Here is a 25,491-nt window from a genome sequence, read left to right on the forward strand (position 1 = left end):
ATCTGTGCAGGTGAAAAACTATTGTCCAGCGTAAGACTATCCTGAGAGTTGACTCTGCTATCAGGCGGCAATAATCAGACCTCATTTTTGCTTCCTTTATTCAATTGATCTATTGTACTCACTTCTTCAATTGGTTTACTACTAATCTTACTACTACAGAACTGTACTGAATATTGATACCCACTCCTACTATCATATTTTGTTCCCAGCATATAGAAACCTTGCAATAATTCCACAGTCAAAATATAATTAGAACATGTCCCTCTAACCTGTATATGTGTTCTGTCAGGTTGTAAGGTCACAGCTATGGAGTGTTTGGAGGCCATGGCATCGGGACTCTACTCAGAGCTCTTCACTCTCATCGTCTCCCTTATCAACAGGTCTCTCTTTGACATTGTGATTGAAACACAAACACACTACAATAGAATGTTATCGTCATTTCACTCAAAAGGTGCAACGGAATGAGTTTTCAGCCTGTCAAAGATCAGACAGAGTATATAAGATGGACAGAACAGGAAGACTAATGGTTCACCACCATGAAAAGTAAACACGGTAGGAGGAGGAGAAAAAAAAGGGGAGTGCAAAGTTTGAGACCAGAAAAAAACTCCACCAACAATAAGCACATAGTGTATGAGCACATATTAGGACACACACAAACTTGAGACTTGCAACTGGGGAAGGGGAAACTGGCACTGCCCAGTAGTCCATCATACCGTGGGGGTGAAGGGTCTAGGGTGTATTTGTGTCGTAGTCCATAGGTGCAGGTTTGTCCGTAAGCCTGCAAGTCGTCCACGAGGCATCATTGAACAGAGTAAAACATCCCAGGTGTCTTTGAAGAATGGAATTCACAGCATCTTTCTCTGCAATGGTCTCACTGGAGTGTTCACCAGGCCAGTGCAAAGGATTGTTTTGGTGAGCAGACACATTCCAATGCTTGGTCTGCTCGAGCTGTGCTCACAAATTGATCAGAATTTGTTTGAGATTACATTCAGAAGTGGTAAAGTCTGAGTGCCCAACCTGAGCTTCTCGTCGAGAAGATCTTGTCAATTTTCTTGAGAGACTAGTTTAGTAGCTCCACCCAAACAAGGCCAGCAGCCTTGACAATATCCCCTCCAGATTCCTCAGGGACTCTGCCTCCATCATTGCCCCGATCATCACACACATAATAAACCTCTCAATTTCTCAAGGCCAAGTACCAAAAGATTTTAAGATAGCAAGAGTAACTCCCCTCTTTAAAAAAGGAAGCAAATTAGAACCTGGCAACTACTGACCTGTTTCTATTCTCACTTCCATTTCCAAAGTAATGGAAAAAATAGTTTATGAACAGGTCGATAGTTACCTTGCCACTAATAAACTCATGTACAAATTCCAATCTGACTTCAGAACTAACCACTCCACTGACACATGCCTTCTCTATCTGACTTCAGAACTAACCACTCCACTGACACATGCCTTCTCTATCTGACTTCAGAACTAACCACTCCACTGACACATGCCTTCTCTATCTGACTTCAGAACTAACCACTCCACTGACACATGCCTTCTCTATCTGACTTCAGAACTAACCACTCCACTGACACATGCCTTCTCTATCTGACTTCAGAACTAACCACTCCACTGACACATGCCTTCTCTATGTGACTTCAGAACTAACAACTCCACTGACACATGCCTTCTCTATCTGACTTCAGAACTAACCACTCCACTGACACATGCCTTCTCTATCTGACTTCAGAACTAACCACTCCACTGACACATGCCTTCTCTATCTGACTTCAGAACAAACCACTCCACTGACACATGCATTCTCTATCTGACTTCAGAACTAACCACTCCACTGACACATGCCTTCTCTATCTGACTTCAGAACTAACCACTCCACTGACACATGCCTTCTCTATCTGACTTCAGAACTAACCACTCCACTGACACATGCCTTCTCTATCTGACTTCAGAACTAACCACTCCACTGACACATGCCTTCTCTATCTGACTTCAGAACTAACCACTCCACTGACACATGCCTTCTCTATCTGACTTCAGAACAAACCACTCCACTGACACATGCATTCTCTATCTGACTTCAGAACTAACCACTCCACTGACACATGCTTTCTCTATCTGACTTCAGAACTAACCACTCCACTGACACATGCCTTCTCTATCTGACTTCAGAACTAACCACTCCACTGACACATGCCTTCTCTATCTGACTTCAGAACTAACCACTCCACTGACACATGCCTTCTCTATCTGACTTCAGAACTAACCACTCCACTGACACATGCCTTCTCTATGTGACTTCAGAACTAACAACTCCACTGACACATGCCTTCTCTATCTGACTTCAGAACTAACCACTCCACTGACATGCCTTCTCTATCTGACTTCAGAACTAACCACTCCACTGACACATGCATTCTCTATCTGACTTCAGAACTAACCACTCCACTGACACATGCCTTCTCTATCTGACTTCAGAACTAACCACTCCACTGACACATGCCTTCTCTATCTGAGCGACCACATCAAACATGAGGTGGACGTGGGCATGGTCATGCTGGACCTTCAGAAGGCCTTTGACAGCGTTAACCACGCTATAGTGTTGGATAAGCTCAGAGCAATCGGATTTGATAAAACCTCATGGAACTGGATGCAATCTTACTTGGAGGGGAGGGAACAGGTGGTAGAGGTGAAAGGCACCGTGTCCCCCCCCCGCCCCCCCCCTTTCAGTAAGCTGTGGAGTCCCCCAAGGCAGTATATTAGGGCCTTTACTGTTCCTAATATACAGTATGTAAACGACATGTCATCAGCATGCGACTGTGAATTGTTCTTGTTTGCGGATGACTCGGCCCTGCTGGTATCAGACAAGGACAAGTCACAGGTGGAAAAAATCCTCAGTGCCAAACTCTGTAGAATTTGCACCTGGCTCGCTGACAACAAGCTATCCATACACTTGGGTAAAACTGAATCCATCCTGTTTGGGTCCCACATCCACCTTAAGAAAGTCAATGACTTCACTATAAAAGTGGGTGACATTGTTATCACCAGGAAAGATGAGGTCACCTACCTAGGTTCCATTCTAGAGGCTAATCTTTCCTGTGATAAAATGGCAACCAAGGTCATCAAAAAGGTCAACCAACGAACAAGATTTCTCTACAGAATCTCCTCTCTGGTCAACAAAAGCACCATGAAGATTCTGGCGGGAACTCTCGTTCAACCCTTTTTCCATTACGCATGCACCTCCTGGTACCCTAGCACCTCCAAAACCCTCAAATCTAGACTCCAAACATCCCAGAACAAGCTAGTCAGATTACTTCTAGACCTCCACCCCAGATCACACCTCACTCCTACCCACTTCTCCAAAGTGGGCTGGCTCAGGGTGGAGGACAGAGTAAAACAACTTGCACTGAGCCTAGTCTATAAAATCCACTACACCTCCCTGATACCAAAGTACATGTCAAACTACTTCCATAACGTAAATGACCGCCATAACCACAACACCAGGGGGCGCTCCACTAACCACGTTAAACCCAGATTCCCATCTAACAAAGGTCTTAACTCATTCTCCTTCTATGCCACATCAATGTGGAATGCACTCCCAACAGGTGTCAAAGAAAGTGCATCTCTATCCTCCTCCAAAACCGCACTAAAACAACACCTCCAGTCAGCTACAACCCTAAACTAACACCCTCCCCCTTCCACATAATACCTCTTCGAATTGTAAATACTCAAATGTAAACAATCAAACAATCAAATGTAGACACTTTTTCTTATATCAATCAATCAATCAATGTTTATTTATATAGTCCTAAATCACAAGTGTCTCAAAGGGCTGCACAAGCCACAAAGACATCCTCGGTACAAAGCCCACATAAGGGCAAGGAAAAACTCACCCCCCCTTATACTTTCTGGTCTCTCTCTCTGTGTCCACTACTTGCTGTACATATCTTACCAAGTCAGACCTACACTGTTTCAATATCCATTTCTCTGATGATGCAGTTGTTGATGTGTGAAGTGTTGATACCAACCAAACCTAACACCCCCCCCTCCCTCCATATCCCACACACCGCATTGTAAATAATGTCAATAATGTAAATAATTCAATGTATATACTCTAATGATTATCTTGTGTGATGACTGTATTATGTTGATAGTATATATTTGATAGTATATATCTGTATCATGAATCAATTTATTAAGTGGACCCCAACTTAAACAAGTGTATAAACTTATTGGGGTGTTACCATTTAGTGGTCAATTGTACGGAATATGTACTTCACTGTGCAATCTACTAATAAAAGTTTCAATCAATCAATCAAAAAAACCCTTAAGGACCAGTTTCATTCAAAACACATTTCTTTACAAGATACTTTTAGTAGAAGGTCCTCACTCCATCTCTCCTTTAGTTTGGCCTGGAAGAAAGAGCTAATCTAGACCATGTAGAATAACAGATACTATTGCACATCATTTCACTGTAAAAAAAAAAGAAGAAGCTTGTCTATCTATAATGTCAAGAATCAGGGAATTGAATCTTAATGACAGCTATTTTTGCTGATCTTCTAATTTGAGTCCATTCATCAACTTGACTGTAAAGTTGGATATTTCTGTTTCAATGTGTCTTTTAGAGCCTGAAGGTGTCATGTTCTGCTCCTCTCTTTTCAGAGCTCTGAAGTCAAGTCAACACTCTTTGTGTTCCCTGCTAATTGTGGATACTCCAGGATTCCAGAACCCACATCTTGCACAGCAGCAGCGGGGAGCTACATTTGAGGAGCTTTGCCATAACTACACCCAGGAGAGGTTGCAGACCCTGTTCCATGAACGAACCTTTTTCCAGGAGGTGGAGAAATACAAGGAGGTGCTGTTGGGGCAACACATACAACATTTGAGCAATATAACAATTAAAGGGGCCGGAATAGCTTCTGTATGCACTGTAGTCATAGTCTTCTTCATCCTCACCTTCTGTCAACTTGAATTTGCTTTGTAGATATTGCTCTTCAAATCCAATGATCAGATTTATTCAACCAGATCAAGTAATGGATAGTTTCTTAACTGACTTTCTGCTTTTGTGTATTACATTTGATTTCATGTCCCGCTCTTTTTTGTCTAGGTAACTAACCAAAGCCCTTATGCCCTCCTGCATTTAGGAAAACATAGAACTTGCTTTAGATGACATAGACTCCACTCCTTCAGTGTCTGTAGCAGCTATCGACCAAACCTCGCCTCAAGCTCTGGTAAGCACAACCCTCAACTCCCATGTATAGTACAGGCCAAAACTTAGGACACACCTTCTCCTCATTCAATGCAATGTTTTCTTTATTTTTATGACTATTTACATTGTAGATTGTCACATCAAAACTATGAATGAACACATGTGGAGTTATGTACTTCACAAAAAAAATAACTGAAAACATGTTTTATATTCTAGTTTCTTCAAAATAGCCACCCTTTGCTCTGATTACTGCTTTGCACACTCTTGGCATTCTCTCCATGAGCTTCAAGCACACCTGTGAAGTGAAAACCTTTTCTTGAAGCTCATGGAGAGAATGCCAAGAGTGTACAAAGCAGTAATCAGAGCAAAGGGTGGCTATTTTGAAGAAACTAGAATATAAAACATGTTTTCAGTTATTTTTTTGTTAAGTACATTACTCCACGTGTGTTCATTCATAGTTTTGATGTGACAATCTACAGTGTAAATAGTCATGAACATAAAGAAAACATTGCATTGAATGAGGAGAAGGTGTGTCCAAACCTCTGGCCTGTACTGTATATATTTCAGGATGTTCTATATGTCAATTGATTCCCTTTCTATTTGAACCCTCTCTGGTCCACACCACTTAAAGGTGGATGTTTTTTTCTTTCTTTTGTTTTTTAGTATAATTGTATTTTTTTATATTTTCACAGATTTAAATTGAAATACACATTAACATTGGCAAATGTGTTTCCTATCTCTTGGCTATCACGACTCTGACTTTCATGACAGAGAACAAGGTTTAATGTTGATGAAGGTTGGAGCTGTCATTGATTCCAAGATCTGTGAGGCCAAGATTTGCCTGGGACAATATTTGAAGAGGATAGAAATGCATGAAATACAACAGTAGTTGGAAAAAGGACTGCAATTTAACCACAGAGAAAGTACCTTTAGAAGCAGTTTCATTTCAAAGCCAATAGTAGAGAAGATATACAAGTGTGCATTTCTACTTCAGTTTGACTTTTTTTGCCTGGAAAATGTTGACGTCTAACCTAAAACAATCTTCTGTAAAGTGACAATTGTAGATATTAAACATGTTGAATCAATGCCATTTGGTTGTTGTGACTCCCTACAAAATATAGTTTTTATTAACTCTAAATCTGATAGCAGACATATTAAACTACTCAAAATGTGTATTAGCCCATTTAAGACAACTTGAAAACAAGTTTCCTAAGCTGAAGCTGACTCATGGAAGTAACAGAAGTGAGATTTATAGTGCATACAGTGAGAGTTGTGATACAAGATGTGTGATGCAGTTAGTACCAAATACTCTTATTGCCCAGCAACTTTTACCATTGGAAAACTTTTATTGCAAAACATGAGTTTATTGTGTGTTTGCACCTCCTCCAAACACTACAATTTGACAGTTACAGTGCCTTTTAAAAAGAAAAACAAACTTTTGGATAAAAAACAAATATTATATGGAAAACAACAAAAGAATGTACTACAAACAACTATAGTAGTTTTATGAGGTAATGTACTAATAATGCACAGCATTTACTTTGGAGAGCTGACTTCTAAGGTATCTCCTTTGAGCTGCTTCTATGTCAATACACCCTTCTCCATATTTCATGGCAGTATCTAGCATTCCACTTTGGACCAGCAGACTAGCAGTGCTATCTATACCTTCCAACTCAGACTAGCATTGCTATCTATACCTTCCAACTCAGACTAGCAGTGCTATCTATACCTTCCAACTCAGACTAGCAGTGCTATCTATACCTTCCTACTCAGACTAGCAGTGCTATCTATACCTTCCAACTCAGACTAGCAGTGCTAGTGCTTCCTACTCAAGTCCACTCCACGCTCTGTCATGTTTTGGATGATATCTTTCTTTAATTCAATGTATATCATTGAGCTCCTGTTTGTTAGCTCCACCTGTATACAATACTTCTACTAAGGAGAGTGGCTAAATTGCTGACATTTAGCACGCAATCAGTAGCAAAAGTAGCACAATTGTTTTTGTTAGTGCTCATAAGGCTTTCATTCAGGGGTGGCCACACCTTTTCTCTAGGCCAGCTACTTTTCAATGTACCAAGTGGAGGGGATCATTGATATGTATTATTTATATTCATTTATTTATGAAAGACCCAATGATCCTAGGAGCTATGTTGTCCGGGGGCTTTATGCCCCCTGGTAGGGTCTCCCAAGACAAACAGGTCCTAGGTGAGGGATCAGACAAAGAGCAGCTCGAAGACTTCTATGGAAATACAAGAACCGAGACTCAGATTTCCCTCGCCCGGACGCGGGTCACCGGGGCCCCCCTCTGGAGCCAGGCCCGGAGCTGGGGAACGATGGCGAGCGCCTGGTGGCCGGGCCTGTCCCCATGGGGCCCGGCCGGGCACAGCTCGAAGAGGCAACGTGGGTCCCCCCTCCAATGGGCTCACCACCCATAGCAGGGGCCATAGAGGTCGGGTGAAATGTAAACTGGGCGGCAGCCGAAGGCAGGGCACTTGGCGGTCCGATCCTCGGCTACAGAAGCTAGCTCTTGGGACGTGGAACGTCACCTCCCTGAGGGGGAAGGAGCCTGAGCTAGTGCGCGAGGTGGAGACGTTCCGGCTAGATATAGTTGGACTCACTTTGACACACAGCAAGGGCTCTGGAACCAGTTCTCTCGAGAGGGGCTGGACTCTCTTCCACTCTGGCGTTGCCAGCAGTGAGAGGCGACGGGCTGGGGTGGCAATTCTTGTTGCCCCCCGGCTCAGAGCCTGCATGTTGGAGTTCAACCCGGTGGGCGAGAGGGTAGCTTCCCTCCGCCTTCGGGTGGGGGGACGGGTCCTGACTGTTGTTTGTGCTTACGCGCCAAACAGCAGCTCAGAGTACCCACCCTTTTTGGATTCACTCGAGGGAGTACTTGAGGGTGCTCCCCCGGCTGATTCCCTCGTTCTACTGGGGGACTTCAACGCTCATATTGGCAACGACAGTGAAACCTGGAGAGGCGTGATTGGTAAGAATGGCCGTCCCGATCTGAACCCGAGTGGTGTTTTGTTATTGAACTTTTGTGCCCGTCACGGATTGTCCATAACGTGTTCAAGCATAAGGGTGTCCATATGTGCACTTGGCACCAGGACACTCTAGGCCGCAGTTCCATGATCCACTTTGTAGTTGTGTCATCGGATTTGCGGCCTCATGTTTTGGACACTCGGGTGAAGAGAGGGGCGGAGCTTTCTATCGATCACCACCTGGTGGTGAGTTGGCTGCGATGGTGGGGGAGGATGCCGGACAGACCTGGCAGGCCCAAACGCATTGTGAGGGTTTGCTGGGAACGTCTGGCAGAGTCTCCTGTCAGAGAGAGTTTCAATTCCCACCTCCGGAAGAACTTTGAACATGTCACGAGGGAGGTCCTGGACATTGAGTCCGAGTGGACCATGTTCCGCACCTCTATTGCCGAGGGGGCTGATTGGAGCTGTGGCCGCAAGATAGTTGGTGCCTGTCGTGGCGGTAATCCTAGAACCCGTTGGTGGACACCGGCGGTGAGGGATGCCGTCAAGCTGAAGACGGAGTCCTATCGGGTTCTTTTGGCTCATGGGACTCCTGAGGCAGCGGACAGGTACCGACAGGCCAAGCGGTGTGCGGCTTCAGCAGTCGCGGAGGCAAAAACTCGGACATGGGAGGAGTTCGGGGCAGCCATGGAAAACGACTTCCGGACGACTTCAAAGCAATTCTGGACCACCATTCGCCGCCTCAGGAAGGGGAAGCAGTGCACTATCAACACCGTGTATGGTGAGGATGGTGTTCTGCTGACCTCGACTGCGGAAGTTGTGGATCGGTGGAGGGAATACTTCGAAGACCTCCTCAATCCCACCAACACGTCTTCCTATGAGGAAGCAGTGCCCGGGAAATCTGTGGTGGGCTCTCCTATTTCTGGGGCTGAGGTTGCTGAGGTAGTTAAAAAGCTCCTTGGTGGCAAGGCCCAGGGGGTAGATGAGATCCGCCCGGAGTTCCTTAAGGCTCTGGATGCTGTGGGGCTGTCTTGGTTGACAAGACTCTGCAGCATCACGTGGACATCGGGGGCGGTACCTCTGTATTGGCAGACCGGGGTGGTGGTTCCTCTCTTTAAAAAGGGGAACCAGAGGGTGTGTTCTAATTATCGTGGGATCACACTCCTCAGCCTTCCCGGTAAGGTTTATTCAGGTGTACTGGAGAGGAGGCTACGCCGGATAGTCAAACCTAGGATTCAGGAGGAACAGTGTGGTTTTCGTCCTGGTCGTGGAACTGTGGACCAGCTCTATACTCTCGGCAGGGTCCTTGAGGGTGCATGGGAGTTTGCCCAACCAGTCTACATGTACTTTGTGGACTTGGAGAAGGCATTCGACCGTGTCCCTCGGGAAGTCCTGTGGGGAGTGCTCAGAGAGTATGGGGTATCGGACTGTCAGATTGTGGCGGTCCGCTCCCTGTATGATCAGTGTCAGAGCTTGGTCCGCATTACCGGCAGTAAGTCGGACACGTTTCCAGTGAGGGTTGGACTCCGCCAAGGCTGCCCTTTGTCACCGATTTTGTTCATAACTTTTATGGACAGAATTTCTAAGCGCAGTCAAGGCGTTGAGGGGATCCGGTTTGGTGGCTGCAGGATTAGGTCTCTGCTTTTTGCAGATGATGTGGTCCTGATGGCTTCATCTGGCCAGGATCTTCAGCTCTTACTGGATCGGTTCGCAGCTGAGTGTGAAGCGACTGGGATGAGAATCAGCACCTCCAAGTCCGACTCCATGGTTCTCGCCCGGAAAAGGGTGGAGTGCCATCTCCGGAGTGGGGAAGAGATCTTGCCCCAAGTGGAGGAGTTCAAGTACCTCGGAGTCTTGTTCACGAGTGAGGGAAGAGTGGATCGTTAGATCCACAGGCGGATTGGTGCGGCGTCTTCAGTAATGCGGATGCTGTATCGATCCGTTGTGGTGAAGAAGGAGCTGAGCCGTAAGACAAAGCTCTCAATTTACAGGTCGATCTAGGTTCCCATCCTCACCTATGGTCATGAGCTTTGGGTTATGACCGAAAGGACAAGATCACGGGTACAAGCGGCCGAAATGACTTTCCTCCGCCGGGTGGCGGGGCTCTCCCTTAGAGATAGGGTGAGAAGCTCTGTCATCCGGGAGGAGCTCAAAGTAAAGCCGCTGCTCCTCCACATGGAGAGATGCCAGATGAGGTGGTTCGGGCATCTGGGCAGGATGCCACCCGAACGCCTCCCTAGGGAGGAGTTTAGGGCACGTCCGACTGGTAGGAGGCCGCGGGGAAGACCCAGGACACGTTGGGAAGACTATGTCTCTCGGCTGGCCTGGGAACGCCTCGGGGTCCCACAGGAAGAGCTGGACGAAGTGGCTGGGGAGAGGGAAGTCTGGGCTTCCCTGCTTAGGCTGCTGCCCCCGCGACCCGACCTCGGATAAGTGGAAGAAGATGGATGGATGGATTAATGAAAGAGAGGTTAACAAGTGAAATGTGTTTAATGATAATACAAGCATGTTTCTTTCATGAAGACAAGAATATAAGTTGATGACTTGCATTGACAGAATCAGACAGTAGTGATGATAACATACCACATGGATGTTTGTCCAGCTTCCATACTCCTTTTTATACACTTTACAAGAAATACTAACTCCCTAGCTTGCTATTTTTCTGAGACTCTTATTTTGTTAGAGCAGGCAGAATGAAGCAGTGCTTTTATTGTGAAGACAGGAACTGTGTGGTCAGTCTTTAGAGTTTTACAGCAGGTACGGCACGAGAGTCTGTTGAAATAAAAAGTGTTTCTAACCTTCCTGTCGGTCATTTTTTCTTAATAATGATCTGTCAGCAGCTAGCGTCATCTCACAAGACCCTCGGGTGTTGTTGATGTCAATCAAGTGACCAAAGTCACGTCTTGGTGAAGATTGATGATCACTCATTTTTACCTCTTTTTTTTAATGCCTGGCTGGCCATGGACTGACACACCCTCCACCATGGACTGACACACCCTCCACCATGGACTGACACACTCTCCACCATGGACTGACACACCCTCCACCATGGACTGACACACCCTCCACCATGGACTGACACACCCTCCACCATGGACTGACACACTCTCCACCATGGACTGACACACCCTCCACCATGGACTGACACACTCTCCACCATGGACTGACACACCCTCCACCATGGACTGACACACCCTCCACCATGGACTGACACACCCTCCACCATGGACTGACACACTCTCCACCATGGACTGACACACTGTCCACCATGGCCAGTGTGGTGGAATGTCCGAATCTTAAACAGCAACAAAAGTGAATTTAGGACAAAAGTTTTATTTACCCATAATCATATGGTACAAGGTTGGATTGAATTGCCATGCAAACAGACAACGTCTCCGGAGACGCTGGACGAATCGAGAGTCATACGAATCATACATAGACTTGGTCTACTTGGCCATTTATGTGTTTCCCTCGTGTGTCAATGTCCAGATGTTTTGGACCTGTTGGTTCTGCAACATCCTTGAATCCCTTAGTCATAATAAACAATCAAAACATTTTGTACAATGGTCAGGCCGACCATACGTTCAATTCTACCCCACATATGCTCTTCCAATGGTTTAGAATAGAAAAAAGAGAAACGAGCTGACATTCTACTACTTTTGTGTCCTTCTTAATGCTTTTCGACCTCGCTCTCTTTCCGGACTTTGACAGACACAAAATATGGTACAAAAGGTCAGAAATTTCACCACATACCCCCCTCCAGGGTTTTAAAACCCTGGACCATACCGAAATCTGACCTAGGCCACTTCCTTAAAAAATCTCTACCACAGATAGAGGCGAAAACCCCAATGTTGTTATGCGGGGCGAAAATTCCTCTATGACCCTCACTGAGCGATCGCTGTTATCAGCCTGCAGCAAAACCATATCATAGAACAGTCATAAGTCTATATTCATTTTAAAACAGATTTTTGTTTGATTGATCATTAAAGGTCTACTGAAATGCGATTTTCTTATTTAAACGGGGATAGCAGGTCCATTCTATGTGTCATACTTGATCATTTCGCGATATTGCCATATTTTTGCTGAAAGGATTTAGTAGAGAACATCGACGATAAAGTTCGCAACTTTTGGTCGCTGATAAAAAAGCCTTGCCTGTACCGGAAGTAGCAGACGAGTAGCGTGACGTCACAGGTTGTGGAGCTCCTCACATCTGCATTGTTTACAATCATGGCCACCAGCAGCGAGAGCGATTCGGACCGAGAAAGCGACGATTTCCCCATTAATTTGAGCGAGGATGAAAGATTTGTGGATGAGGAAAGTGAGAGTGAAGGACTAGAGGGCAGTGGGGGAGCGATTCAGATAGGGAAGATGCTGTGAGAGGCGGGTGGGACCTGATATTCAGCTGGGAATGACTAAAACAGTAAATAAACACAAGACATATATATACTCTATTAGCCACAACACAACCAGGCTTATATTTAATATGCCACAAATTAATCCCGCATAACAAACACCTCCCCCCTCCCGTCCATATAACCCGCCAATACAACTCAAACACCTGCACAACACACTCAATCCCACAGCCCAAAGTATCGTTCACCTCCCCAAAGTTCATACAGCACATATATTTCCCCAAAGTCCCCAAAGTTACGGACAAGCGATCAAATGTTTGGAAGCCGCAGCTGCATGTGTACTCACGGTACCGCGTCTGCGTATCCAACTCAAAGTCCTCCTGGTAAGAGTCTCTGTTGTCCCAGTTCTCCACAGGCCAATGGTAAAGCTTGACTGTCATCTTTCGGGAATGTAAACAATGAAACACCGGCTGTGTTATCCGGCACAACAGTCAGGGGGTGCATTCTACGGCGGGGGTGCGTTATCCGGCACAACACCTGCCGCAATACACCGCTTCCCACCTACAGCTTTCTTCTTTGCTGTCTCCATTGTTCATTGAACAAATTGCAAAAGATTCACCAACACAGATGTCCAGAATACTGTGGAATTTTGCGATGAAAACAGACGACTTAATAGCTGGCCACCATGCTGTCCCAAAATGTCCTCTACAATCCGTGACGTCACGCGCTGACGTCATCATACCGAAACGTTTTCAGCAGGATATTTCGCGCAAAATTTAAAACTGCAGTTTAGTAAACTAACCCGGCCGTATTGGCATGTGTTGCAATGTTAAGATTTCATCATTGATGTATAAACTATCAGACTGCGTGGTCGCTAGTAGTGGCTTTCAGTAGGCCTTTAACTTGAACTTTATCCAGTAACGTTTTTAAACCTTTTCTTTGAACACTTTTAGCTATAGTTCTTTTAGGCTGTATTTTTTAATACTTAAAGGCCAAATGTTTTTACCTAAGTTTACATTTTTGGTACCGTAGTGGGTTTGTAATTTCAATATTTAATGTTGTTACTTTACAGAATATTTCATCTATTTTCATGGCAGCCTGCAACTTTGATTAATGTTGTCATGTCTGTATGTAGTATTTTTATTCTCCAATCTTTGACATTAAACATGTTATGGAACTTAATGGCATATAAAATAACGAAATAAAAAATAACATTGCAGTTTCTTTGCTGAGTAACTAATTACTCCTACAATGAGGTAACTGAGTTACTCCTACAATGAGGTAACTGAGTTACTAACTCAATTACTTTTCCGGAGAAGTAATGACTTTAAGGTAAGATGAGCATAAGTGGTGTTAATGTTGACGCAGTATGAGTGCAGGTAATGTTGACAAAAAGCTTGTATTTATTGAGAAGATGTTTGAGTTGTGGACATGTGGCAGATACAAACAACAAGAATGTTGCTCTTTAGAAACTGCATGTTGGGTTCTTCTTCACACACCACCCATTAATACAAGTGTTTTCAGTTAAAAGCTCCATCACGGAACCAATTATGCTTGCAAGTTGATGTACTACTGTGATTTTATGCATTCAGAAAGATTCTGTAAAAAAAGACATCAGGCCTAACGTCTCACATTGTCCCACTTAAACCTAGTCTTTGTCTCAAATCTGCTCACCCAAGCTGAACAAGGCTTTGAGTTGTTCTACTCTAATAATGTGTTGAAGACATATTCCACCAGAAGAGCACTAATCTGGTTAGTTATGAAGATGACAAACAGCATTATTACTTCTCTGTCTGATGATGCTTGTCAGAGGAGACGTACTATAAGGGGCGGGGCTTGTGAGTGCAGCTCACAAGAAGTCAAACATGCACTGATAGATTTATCAATGCATGTGTTTGATTGACACATTTCAGTCATTATTGCAATCACTCCCACCCTCTATAGGTGTAAATGTGCGCTGATGCTAAAAAGATAATTGTATATCATCATTCTCTTACCAAGTCTGCTCTTCCAGGCTTCTGATTGGACAAGATGTGCATAAGAGCAGGTGCATGTGCAGGTGTGTTCATGTAGACACACACTGCTTACTAACTACATTTGTGCAGATGGACATTGTTTTAACATCCCTCACGCCTTTTTTCTCCTATGGACATGCTCTCAGTCTGGACATGGTCTCAGTCTGGACATGCTCTCAGTCTGGACATGCTCTCAGTCTGGACATGGTCTCAGTCTGGACATGCTCTCAGTCTGGACATGGTCTCAGTCTGGACATGGTCTGAGTCTGGACATGGTCTCAGTCTGGACATGCTCTCAGTCTGGACATGCTCTCAGTCTGGACATGGTCTCAGTCTGGACATGGTCTCAGTCTGGACATGCTCTCAGTCTGGACATGGTCTCAGTCTGGACATGCTCTCAATCTGGACATGCTCTCAGTCTGGACATGCTCTCAGTCTGGACATGGTCTCAGTCTTGACATGGTCTCAGTCTTGACATGCTCTCAGTCTGGACATGCTCTCAGTCTGGACATAGTCTCAGTCTTGACATGGTCTGAGTCTGGACATGGTCTCAGTCTGGACATGGTCTCAGTCTGGACATGGCGTTTCTGGACATGGTCTCAGTCTGGACATGGTCTCAGTCTGGACATGGTCTCAGTCTGGACATGGTCTCAATCTGGATATGGTCTCAGTCTGGACATGGTCTCAGTCTCATGCAAGTGATGTCCTCAATTTCAATATTTAGCACAGACTTTGTATCAATTGTCTCATTAGACCCCAAAATACAACTCTTATGTTTTTGTGATGTAGTGATTGGAGCACATACTTGTTGCTCACAAAAAACATTCATGAAGTTTGCTTCTTTTATGAATTTATTATGGCTCTACTGAAAATGTGAGGGTGAAAAGTATACATACAGCAATGTTAATATTTGCTTACATGTCCCTTGGCAAGTTTACCTGCAATAAGGCGCTTTTGGTAGCCATCCACAAGCTTCTGCTTGACCACTTGACCACTAAATTGCTGCAGTTCAGCTAAATGTGTTGCTTTTCTGACATGGACTTGTTTCTTCAGCATTGTCCACACCTTTAAGTCAGGACTTTGGGAAGGCCATTCTAAAACCTTCATTCTAGCCTGATTTAGCCATTCCTTTACCACTTTTGAGGTGTGTTTGGGGTCATTGTCCTGTTGGAACACCCAACTGCGCCCAAGACCCAACCTCCGGGCTGATGATTTTAGCTTGTCCTGAAGAATTTGGAGCTAATACTCCTTTTTCATTGTCCCATTTAAAGCAGCAGTTCCATTGGCAGCGAAACAGGCCCAGAGCATAATACTACCACCACCATGCTTGATGGTAGGAATGGTGTTCCTAGGATTAAAGGCCTCAAACAAGTATGTGCTCCAATCACTCTATCAAAAAAAAATTGGAAATGATTGTAAAGTCAAGACAGCCATGACATGATGTTCTCTACAAGTGTATGTAGACTTTTGATCACAACTGTATTTTTTGAAACTAGTATCTTCAGAAGCAGCTCATTCCACTACGACTCTACTTTGTAAATTGTCAGTAGGTGCTGATGTGTTTCATGGAATCAATATAGAAGCCATTATTTCACACCATACTGCTTTATAAAAGACACATCTGTCTTTTTTTCATCGTAAATAATATTGTTGTGTGACAGAATGAAATAAAACTCTGAAAAGTTCAGTTAATCTGAAAATGAGCTTTGGGTCAGGGTTCTAGGTTTAGTAATATTTAATGTAGCACATGTTAAAGAGGGATTGCAATGTTATGCATGAACAAAATACTTCCTTGTGAATGTACCTTATTTTTCTATTGTTTTCCATTTCAGGTGCGCACTCTGGCAAGAACAGATGAAGCTCGGGGGCTCCTGTGGCTGATGGAAGAGGAGGCAGGTCATCCTGCAGGCTCAGAGGAGAGCATGTTGGAGAGGCTCTTCAGCTACTATGGCTCTGGACAGGGAGACCACAAAGGTGAGCACCTTCTGTGGAACTGATTTCTGCTCACTGCAGAGCACCGTAAATGTTGTAAATAATCAAAGTTCCAGAAAATGATAGGAAATAAAGCAAGACATTTATTTTCCATGTAGTTGACAAAGATATCAAAGCCATAAACGCTACATGCGGCTCATATTCAAGACAATGTGTTGATATTTTCACTTCAAAGGTCTAATGACATGACTTGTTTGTCAGGAGCAAATCTGCTGCTACGAGGACGAAAACCCTACATGTTCCTGCTGGGTCACAGCAATGGGACGGACTGGGTTGAGTACAACACCCAGGGCTGGCTGAGCCATGCCAAGCATAATCCTGCTGCCCAGAACGCTGCCACCCTGCTGCAGGACTCCCACAAGTAAGACTTTAAGATCAGAAATATACACATCAGTGCTGTTTGTTTCTAACTCAACTAGACAATATACAGTCCTGGTCAAAAGTTTACATACACTTTTTGTTTCATCTGACATCACATGGACAAAGATAAGACCTTCTGGAGGAAAGTTCTGTGGTCAGATGAAACAAAAATGGAGCTGTTTGGCCACAATACCCAGCAATATGTTTGGAGGAGAAAAGGTGAGGCCTTTAATCCCAGGAACACCACGCCTATCGTCAAGCATGGTGGTGGTAGTATTATGCTCTGGGCCTGTTTTGTTGCCAATGGAACTGCTGTTTTAAATGGGACAATGAAAAAGGAGGATTAGCTCCAAATTCTTCAGGACAACCTACCTAAATCATCAGCCCGGAGGTTGGGTCTTGGGCGCAGTTGGGTGTTCCAACAGGACAATGACCTCAAAAGTGGTAAAGGAATGGCTAAATCAGGCTAGAATGAAGGTTTTAGAATGGCCTTCCCAAAGTCCTGACTTAAAGGTGTGGACAATGCTGAAGAAACAAGTCCATGTCAGAAAAGCAACACATTTAGCTGAACTGCAGCAATTTAGTGGTCAAGTGGTCAAGCAGAAGCTTGTGGATGGCTACCAAAAGCGCCTTATTGCAGGTCAACTTGCCAAGGGACATGTAAGCAAATATTAACATTGCTGTATGTATACTTTTCACCCTCACATTTTCAGTAGAGCCATAATAAATTCATAAAAGAAGCAAACTTCATGAATGTTTTTTGTGAGCAACAAGTATGTGCTCCAATCACTACATCACAAAAAAATACAATTTGATGATATTAGGGAGCGTAGATGGTGAAATCCCTAAATTCCTTGCAATAGCTGGTTGAGAAATGTTGTTCTTAAACAATTTGCTCAGGCATTTGTTGACAAAGTGGTGACCCTCGCCCCGTCCTTGTTTGTGAATGACTGAGCATTTCATGGAAGCTGCTTTTATACCCAATCATGGCACCCACCTGTTCCCAATTAGCTTGTTCACCTGTGGGATGTTCCAAATAAGTCTTTGGTGAGCATTCTTCAACTTTCTCACTCTTTTTTGCCACTTGTGCCAGCTTTTTTGAAACATGTTGCAGGCATCAAATTCCAAATGAGCTAATATTTGCAAACAATAACAAAGTTTCTCAGTGTGAACATGAAATATCTTGTCTTTGCAGTCTATTCAATTGAATATCAGTTGAAAAGGATTTGTTGTATTCTCTTTTTATTTACCATTTACTAGGGGTGTAACGGTACGTGTATTTGTATTGAACCGTTTCTATACGGGGGTTTCGGTTCGGTTCGGAGGTGTACCGAACGAGTTTCCACACGAACATATTAAGTAGCCGCCTCCGCTTCCTTCTGCCTCTGTCTCTGTCAGTCCTCTACACACACCCAGCATTGTCCCGCCCACACAACCATCTGATTGGTTACACACAGAGCGCTAACAGCCAATCAGCAGTGAGTATTCAGAGCGGTAACAGCCAATCAGCAGTGCGTATTCAGAGCAGTAACAGCCAATCAGCAGTGCGTATTCAGAGCGGTAACAGCCAATCAGCAGTGAGTATTCAGAGCGGTAACAGCCAATCAGCCGTGAGTATTCACAGTGCATGTAGTCAGTGCTTAGCGTTTAGCAGGTAAGTATCAGGCAGCGGACTCTCCCCAAATGATATTAAACACCTCCCAGTCAACTACTAGTAACATCACTATGAGCCCGTTGACCTTCTAGAAACAAACTGCAGCTCAGCTCGCTCGCAGTCCTGGCTTGAGGTGAAGGCTAATTGGCTTTTAGCGTAACGTTAGCTCATTTTGCGGTGTGTGTGTGCATGTGTGTGTTAGTGTGTGTGCGTGTGCGTGTGCGTGTGTGTGTGTGTGTGTGTGTGCGTGTGCGTGTGTGTGTGTTTGTGTGTGTTACGGACAGCAAAGCCCTGGCTGTCTGTTATTTCACTTGATCTTTTTCTGTGTTGATTGAGCTGTGTTGAAGCAGCAAAAAAGGACATTTTGTTAAATGAAAATTTTCTGTCTCTGATAGTTGATATAATAATGTAAGTGCATCATTAAGCCTACATGAACTCCATGGTGTTCAGGGATGAATAGTCTCTCCTATTGCTATTGTACCATTTTTTCAGCTATAGTTACATTAATCACTAGTTATGGAGCAGCCTAGTTTTGAATGGCAGGGTCCCTGCTATCACATGTTGATACAAATATAACATTTACATAATAAAAATCAACTACAGGCTTCCCAAATGCTGTAATAAATGAAGCATGATGAGTTGACTTGAAACTGTTTAATGTTGCACTTTTTATATGTAGAAGAAAAGTTTTGTCATTTTATTTCATCTGAGCAACAACTTGAGGCAGTTTAATGTTGATTAACGTGGGCAGAATTATTATAGTGTTCCCAATGTTAAAAGGATAAAGCCATTGTCTACAAATTTGGTTAATAAATAACCAAAACATTTATATTTTGTTGTTTTCTTACTGTACCGAAAATGAACCGAACCGTGACCTCTAAACCGAGGTACGTACAGAACCGAAATTTTTGTGTACCGTTACACCGCTACCATTTACACAACGTGATAACTTCACTGATTTTGGGTTATATATATACACAAAAAGGATCAAAAATAAATATCCCAAACATCTCTTTTGTAAAGTAAATCTGTACAGCAGACATGATTTGGAATATGATTTGCCTGAGCAGCTGGACAGATTTAAAAAAAAAAAAAAAAAAAAAAAAAAATATATATATATATCCATCCATCCATCCATTTTCTACCGCTTATTCCCTTTGGGGTCGCGGGGGTTGCTAGAGCCTATCTCAGCTACAATCGGGCGGAAGGCGGGGTACACCCTGGACAAGTCGCCACCTCATCGCAGGGCTATATATATATATATATATGTTTTTATGTGTATTAACTTGGGGCAACCCGTGGGCCAGATTTTGGATGCTGCCCGTAGTTTTGGGACCACTGTTATAAACACTTTGTAGGGCTCAATTAAAAAGACACACTTGCACATTCAGCTTGATGGCAAAGACTACTTCCTGGCTTCAGCAACATACTGTAGCTGATATATTAGTGCCATCTAATGTCATGGATTTGAAAAAGCTTTTAAATTCTACTACATAATACTCAGAAGGTTAATAAAACAAAATATGTCAACTGGACAGCAACAGTTGTCACTATCAGCTCAGTGTTAAATGCTCAATTAGACAAAATGAGATGTTATTATAATAATTAACATTTAATTACACATAAAGACACACAAAAGTACTTCAAATTGATACTGTTGGGTACCGGTATCGAGTGGCAGGTACTATGAATTGGCACTGTGTGGATTCAAGTGTGTAAGGTAGAGTAAGGAAGTGGTTGTGTTTGATATTTCAACTGCAATCTTCAACTCATTGCTGGCTAATGTCAAGCAGCTGTAGTGACAAGCCAATCAGAGAACACATGCTATTGTCATGGTGAGCATGGGTATGTCCTCTGATCTGTAGTGACAAGCCAATCAGAGAACACATGCTATTGTCATGGTGAGCATGGGTATGTCCTCTGATCTGTAGTTACAAGCCAATCAGAGAACACATGCTATTGTCATGGTGAGCATGGGTATGTCCTCTGATCTGTAGTGACAAGCCAATCAGAGAACACATGCTATTGTCATGGTGAGCATGGGTATGTCCTCTGATCTGTAGTTACAAGCCAATCAGAGAACACATGCTATTGTCATGGTGAGCATGGGTATGTCCTCTGATCTGTAGTTACAAGCCAATCAGAGAACACATGCTATTGTCATGGTGAGCATGGGTATGTCCTCTGATCTGTAGTGACAAGCCAATCAGAGAACACATGCTATTGTCATGGTGAGCATGGGTATGTCCACTGATCTGTAGTGACAAGCCATTCAGAGAACACATGGTATTGTCATGGTGAGCATGGGTATGTCCACTGATCTAGTGACGTGCCCCAACTAGTGACGTGCCCCAACTAGTGACGTTCCCCAATTAGTGATGTGCCCCAACTAGTGACGTGCCCCAACTAGTGACGTGCCACAACTAGTGACGTGCCACAACTAGTGACGTGCCACAACTCGTGACGTGCCACAACTCGTGACGTGCCCCAACTAGTGACGTGCCCCAACTAGTGACGTGCCCCAATTAGTGACGTGCCCCAACTAGTGACGTGCCCCAATTAGTGACGTGCCCCAACTAGTGACGTGCCCCAACTAATGACGTGCCCCAACTAGTGACGTGCCCCAACTATTGACGTGCCCCAACTAGTGACGTGCCCCAACTAGTGACGTGCCCCAACTAGTGACGTGCCCCAACTAGTGACGTGCCCCAACTAGTGACGTGCCGCAACTAGTGACGTGCCCCAACTAGTGACGTGCCCCAACTAGTGACGTGCCCCAACTAGTGACGTGCCCCAATTAGTGACGTGCCCCAACTAGTGACGTGCCCCAACTAGTGACGTGCCCCCGGACTTCTGTGAACCCCCAATTGTGTGTGGTTGCAACCCTGCTTTTGTGGAGTAATGACTGGAGATGTGAACGGAGTGATTGATGTTGTTGTTTGATGTCACACTGTAGGAAGAACATCAATGGTCTGTTCATGTTTGACGTCACACTGTAGGAAGAACATCAATGGTCTGTTCATGTTTGACATCACACTGTAGGAAGAACATCAATGGTCTGTTCATGTTTGACATCACACTGTAGGAAGAACATCAATGGTCTGTTCATGTTTGACGTCACACTGTAGGAAGAACATCAATGGTCTGTTCATGTTTGACATCACACTGTAGGAAGAACATCAATGGTCTGTTCATGTTTGACATCACACTGTAGGAAGAACATCAATGGTCTGTTCATGTTTGACATCACACTGTAGGAAGAACATCAATGGTCTGTTCATGTTTGACATCACACTGTAGGAAGAACATCAATGGTCTGTTCATGTTTGACGTCACACTGTAGGAAGAACATCAATGGTCTGTTCATGTTTGACATCACACTGTAGGAAGAACATCAATGGTCTGTTCATGTTTGACGTCACACTGTAGGAAGAACATCAATGGTCTGTTCATGTTTGACGTCACACTGTAGGAAGAACATCAATGGTCTGTTCATGTTTGACGTCACACTGTAGGAAGAACATCAATGGTCTGTTCATGCTTGACATCACACTGTAGGAAGAACATCAATGGTCTGTTCATGTTTGACGTCACACTGTAGGAAGAACATCAATGGTCTGTTCATGTTTGACATCACACTGTAGGAAGAACATCAATGGTCTGTTCATGTTTGACATCACACTGTAGGAAGAACATCAATGGTCTGTTCATGTTTGACGTCACACTGTAGGAAGAACATCAATGGTCTGTTCATGTTTGACGTCACACTGTAGGAAGAACATCAATGGTCTGTTCATGTTTGATGTCACACTGTAGGAAGAACATCAATGGTCTGTTCATGTTTGATGTCACACTGTAGGAAGAACATCAATGGTCTGTTCATGTTTGACATCACACTGTAGGAAGAACATCAATGGTCTGTTCATGTTTGACATCACACTGTAGGAAGAACATCAATGGTCTGTTCATGTTTGACATCACACTGTAGGAAGAACATCAATGGTCTGTTCATGTTTGACATCACACTGTAGGAAGAACATCAATGGTCTGTTCATGTTTGACATCACACTGTAGGAAGAACATCAATGGTCTGTTCATGGGCCGAGCCAGCGGAGCCACGGTGTTGTCAGGTTCTATCGCTGGTCTGGAGGGCCGCTCTCAGCTGGCCCTGCGACGGGCCACCAGCATGAGGAAGACCTTCACCACGGGTGTGGCTGCTGTCAAGAAGAAGAGCTTGTGTATTCAGGTCAAACTCCAGGTGGTAAGTACAAGATTTGTTACAGAAAATGAAAGTAGGATTTATTGTGATGTCTTTATTTTCAACTTGAAAATATCTTTCAAAATAATAATAATAAGTCAACACTTAAGAGACTTCACATGCTACGAAATGCAGCTGCCAGACTTTAGACCACAACAGTCCACATCACCCCCCTTTCATCCAGTCTTCATTGGCTTACACTTGAATTCACTTGCATGGTGGGGCCCCTACTCTTCACTTGCATGGTGGGGCCCCTCAGTACATGTCTTGTTATGCCCCTACTCTTCAGTAGCATTGTGGGGCCCCTCAGTACATGACTTGTTATGCCCCTACTCTTCAGTTGCATGGTGGGGCCCCTCAGTACATGACTTGTTATGCCCCTACTCTTCACTTGCATGGTGGGGCCCCTCAGTACATGACTTGTTATGCCCCTACTCTTCAGTTGCATGATGGGGCCCCTCAGTACATGACTTGTTATGCCCCTACTCTTCAGTTGCATGGTGGGGCCCCTCAGTACATGACTTGTTATGCCCCTACTCTTCAGTTGCATGGTGAGGCCCCTCAGTACATGACTTGTTATGCCCCTACTCTTCAGTTGCATGGTGGGGCCCCTCAGTACATGACTTGTTATGCCCCTACTCTTCAGTTGCATGGTGGGGCCCCTCAGTACATGACTTGTTATGCCCCTACTCTTCAGTTGCATGGTGGGGCCCCTCAGTACATGACTTGTTATGCCCCTACTCTTCAGTTGCATGGTGGGGCCCCTCAGTACATGACTTGTTATGCCCCTACTCTTCAGTTGCATGGTGGGGCCCCTCAGTACATGACTTGTTATGCCCCTACTCTTCACTTGCATGGTGGGGCCCTCAGTACATGACTTGTTATGCCCCTACTCTTCAGTTACATGGTGGGGCCCCTCAGTACATGACTTGTTATGCCCCTACTCTTCACTTGCATGGTGGGGCCCCTCAGTACATGACTTGTTATGCCCCTACTCTTCAGTTGCATGGTGGGGCCCCTCAGTACATGACTTGTTATGCCCCTACTCTTCAGTAGCATGGTGGGGCCCCTCAGTACATGACTTGTTATGCCCCTACTCTTCAGGGTCTTCAGGCCAGGGTCTTCTAAAAGTCTTAAAAAGTGTTTTTAAAAGCCTGGCATTCCAGACTACATCTCCCAGACTCTGGAACAACTTGCACCAGTCCCTCTGTGATCTTGACTGTGTTGAAATGTTGAAGAAACATTTGAAAACTTCTCTTTTTAGTAAAGCTTTTAGATAATGCACCTTTTAACTATCATTTCTAATCCACTTTGTATCCTTTTTATGATGTTGATTTTAATTGAATTGTTGTTTTACTTCACCTATGTTTTGTACAGCGCTTTGTCATTTGATCTGTGAAAAGCACTTCATAAATAAAATGTACTTACTTGACCTACTAGTTAAATGTACATGTAGTGGTACATTTCATCAAACTTTAATTTGCTACTTCATTTGGATATGAAGAATATAAACTGACTGGACAATTTGTTTGCGTTATGCAAATATGTGTTTAGTGAACATGATGCTTTCTTAAAGAGCTGAACACAAAGTGGACAAACAGTCTTCTACAGACATGCTCAGAGCTCATCTTCAGCCCTGGACTTTCATGCCTCAAACTGCCTCACTTTAGATCATATTCTTTGATAGAAATAATGTCATGTGTAATGTTATGTTAAGTCTCTTTTCTAATGCCTTGTAATTCGCTGTATTTTTTCTAAAGTATAATCTCCAAAAATGTTTTCTTCACATTTATATAAACACGGGTTTAAGTGCAAATCTTCAACATAACTAAACCTTAGAAATGAAACTTTCTCTTGACTCAACTCCACCTGAATGATCAAAATAATCATTGGTCAGTGGTTCCAGATGTCCTCTATTTAGCAGACGTCTGCTTTTCTTCTCGCCCAGTGATTGGTGGAGTGGCTCCATGTGATGGTGTAGTGGCTCCATGTGGTGGTGTAGTGATTTGATTTTTTGATTTTTATTAAGGATCCCCATTAGCTGGTTGCCTCAACAACCCACTAGTCTTCCTGGTGTCCACAATTCAATACAATTAAAAGTAAAAGCATATAATTATAACTACACAATACAGAAAAAAATAAAAGCATCAATAAGAAAACAAGCAAACAATTTACAGTCACAGAATAATAATTACCATATAAATATAACTACACAATATAAAACCAGTGGCTCCATGTGGTGGTGTAGTGACTCCATGTGGAGGTTTAGTGGCTCCATGTGATGGTGTAGTGGCTCCATGTGGTAATGTAGTGACTAGGCTTCAGTATAATGTATAATAATACTGTTAGCTAACTCATCTCCACTAAATACAAGGCTTCAGGACAAGATATGTGGAGCAGTGATGTCACGTCTTTATGGGTGATTATTGTGTCAGCCATGACGCTACAGCATCTCATAGAAATTTTCTACCATTTTTACATAATTTCTATGTAGGAAATAACTTCCAAAGCATCTTAAAAATGGTCAAATCTCTTCAACTTCAGACGGCATCGCCAGCCTCTGCTGATATTTTTCAATTTCTCTATTTTATTTTTATTCTTTTAACCTCGCTGGGATCCCTGGATAGGTAAAATATATTTTGACTGCAACAAATGGCACAGTACATG

The 25,491-nt window shown here is 43.8% G+C and overlaps 1 protein-coding gene across 7 annotated transcripts in view; it reads left to right on the forward strand.

Annotated features, from left to right (window-relative positions):
* The window catches only part of myo18ab (myosin XVIIIA b), a 227,897-nt gene that overhangs the window by 92,258 nt on the left and 110,148 nt on the right, over positions 1–25,491 (forward strand). For 6 of the 7 annotated variants that reach the window (XM_061973197.1, XM_061973193.1, XM_061973198.1 and 3 more), the window contains 6 exons: positions 290–380; positions 4,666–4,858; positions 5,148–5,234; positions 16,393–16,534; positions 16,754–16,913; positions 22,641–22,827. In XM_061973197.1, the coding sequence (XP_061829181.1) occupies positions 290–380; positions 4,666–4,858; positions 5,148–5,234; positions 16,393–16,534; positions 16,754–16,913; positions 22,641–22,827 (860 nt within the window). The remainder of the gene's footprint in view (positions 1–289; positions 381–4,665; positions 4,859–5,147; positions 5,235–16,392; positions 16,535–16,753; positions 16,914–22,640; positions 22,828–25,491) is intronic. The other variant, XM_061973196.1, reaches the window with a different exon arrangement.

Source organism: Nerophis lumbriciformis, linkage group LG17 (assembly GCF_033978685.3).
Source record: "Nerophis lumbriciformis linkage group LG17, RoL_Nlum_v2.1, whole genome shotgun sequence".
Classification (NCBI taxonomy): Eukaryota; Metazoa; Chordata; class Actinopteri; order Syngnathiformes; family Syngnathidae; genus Nerophis; species Nerophis lumbriciformis.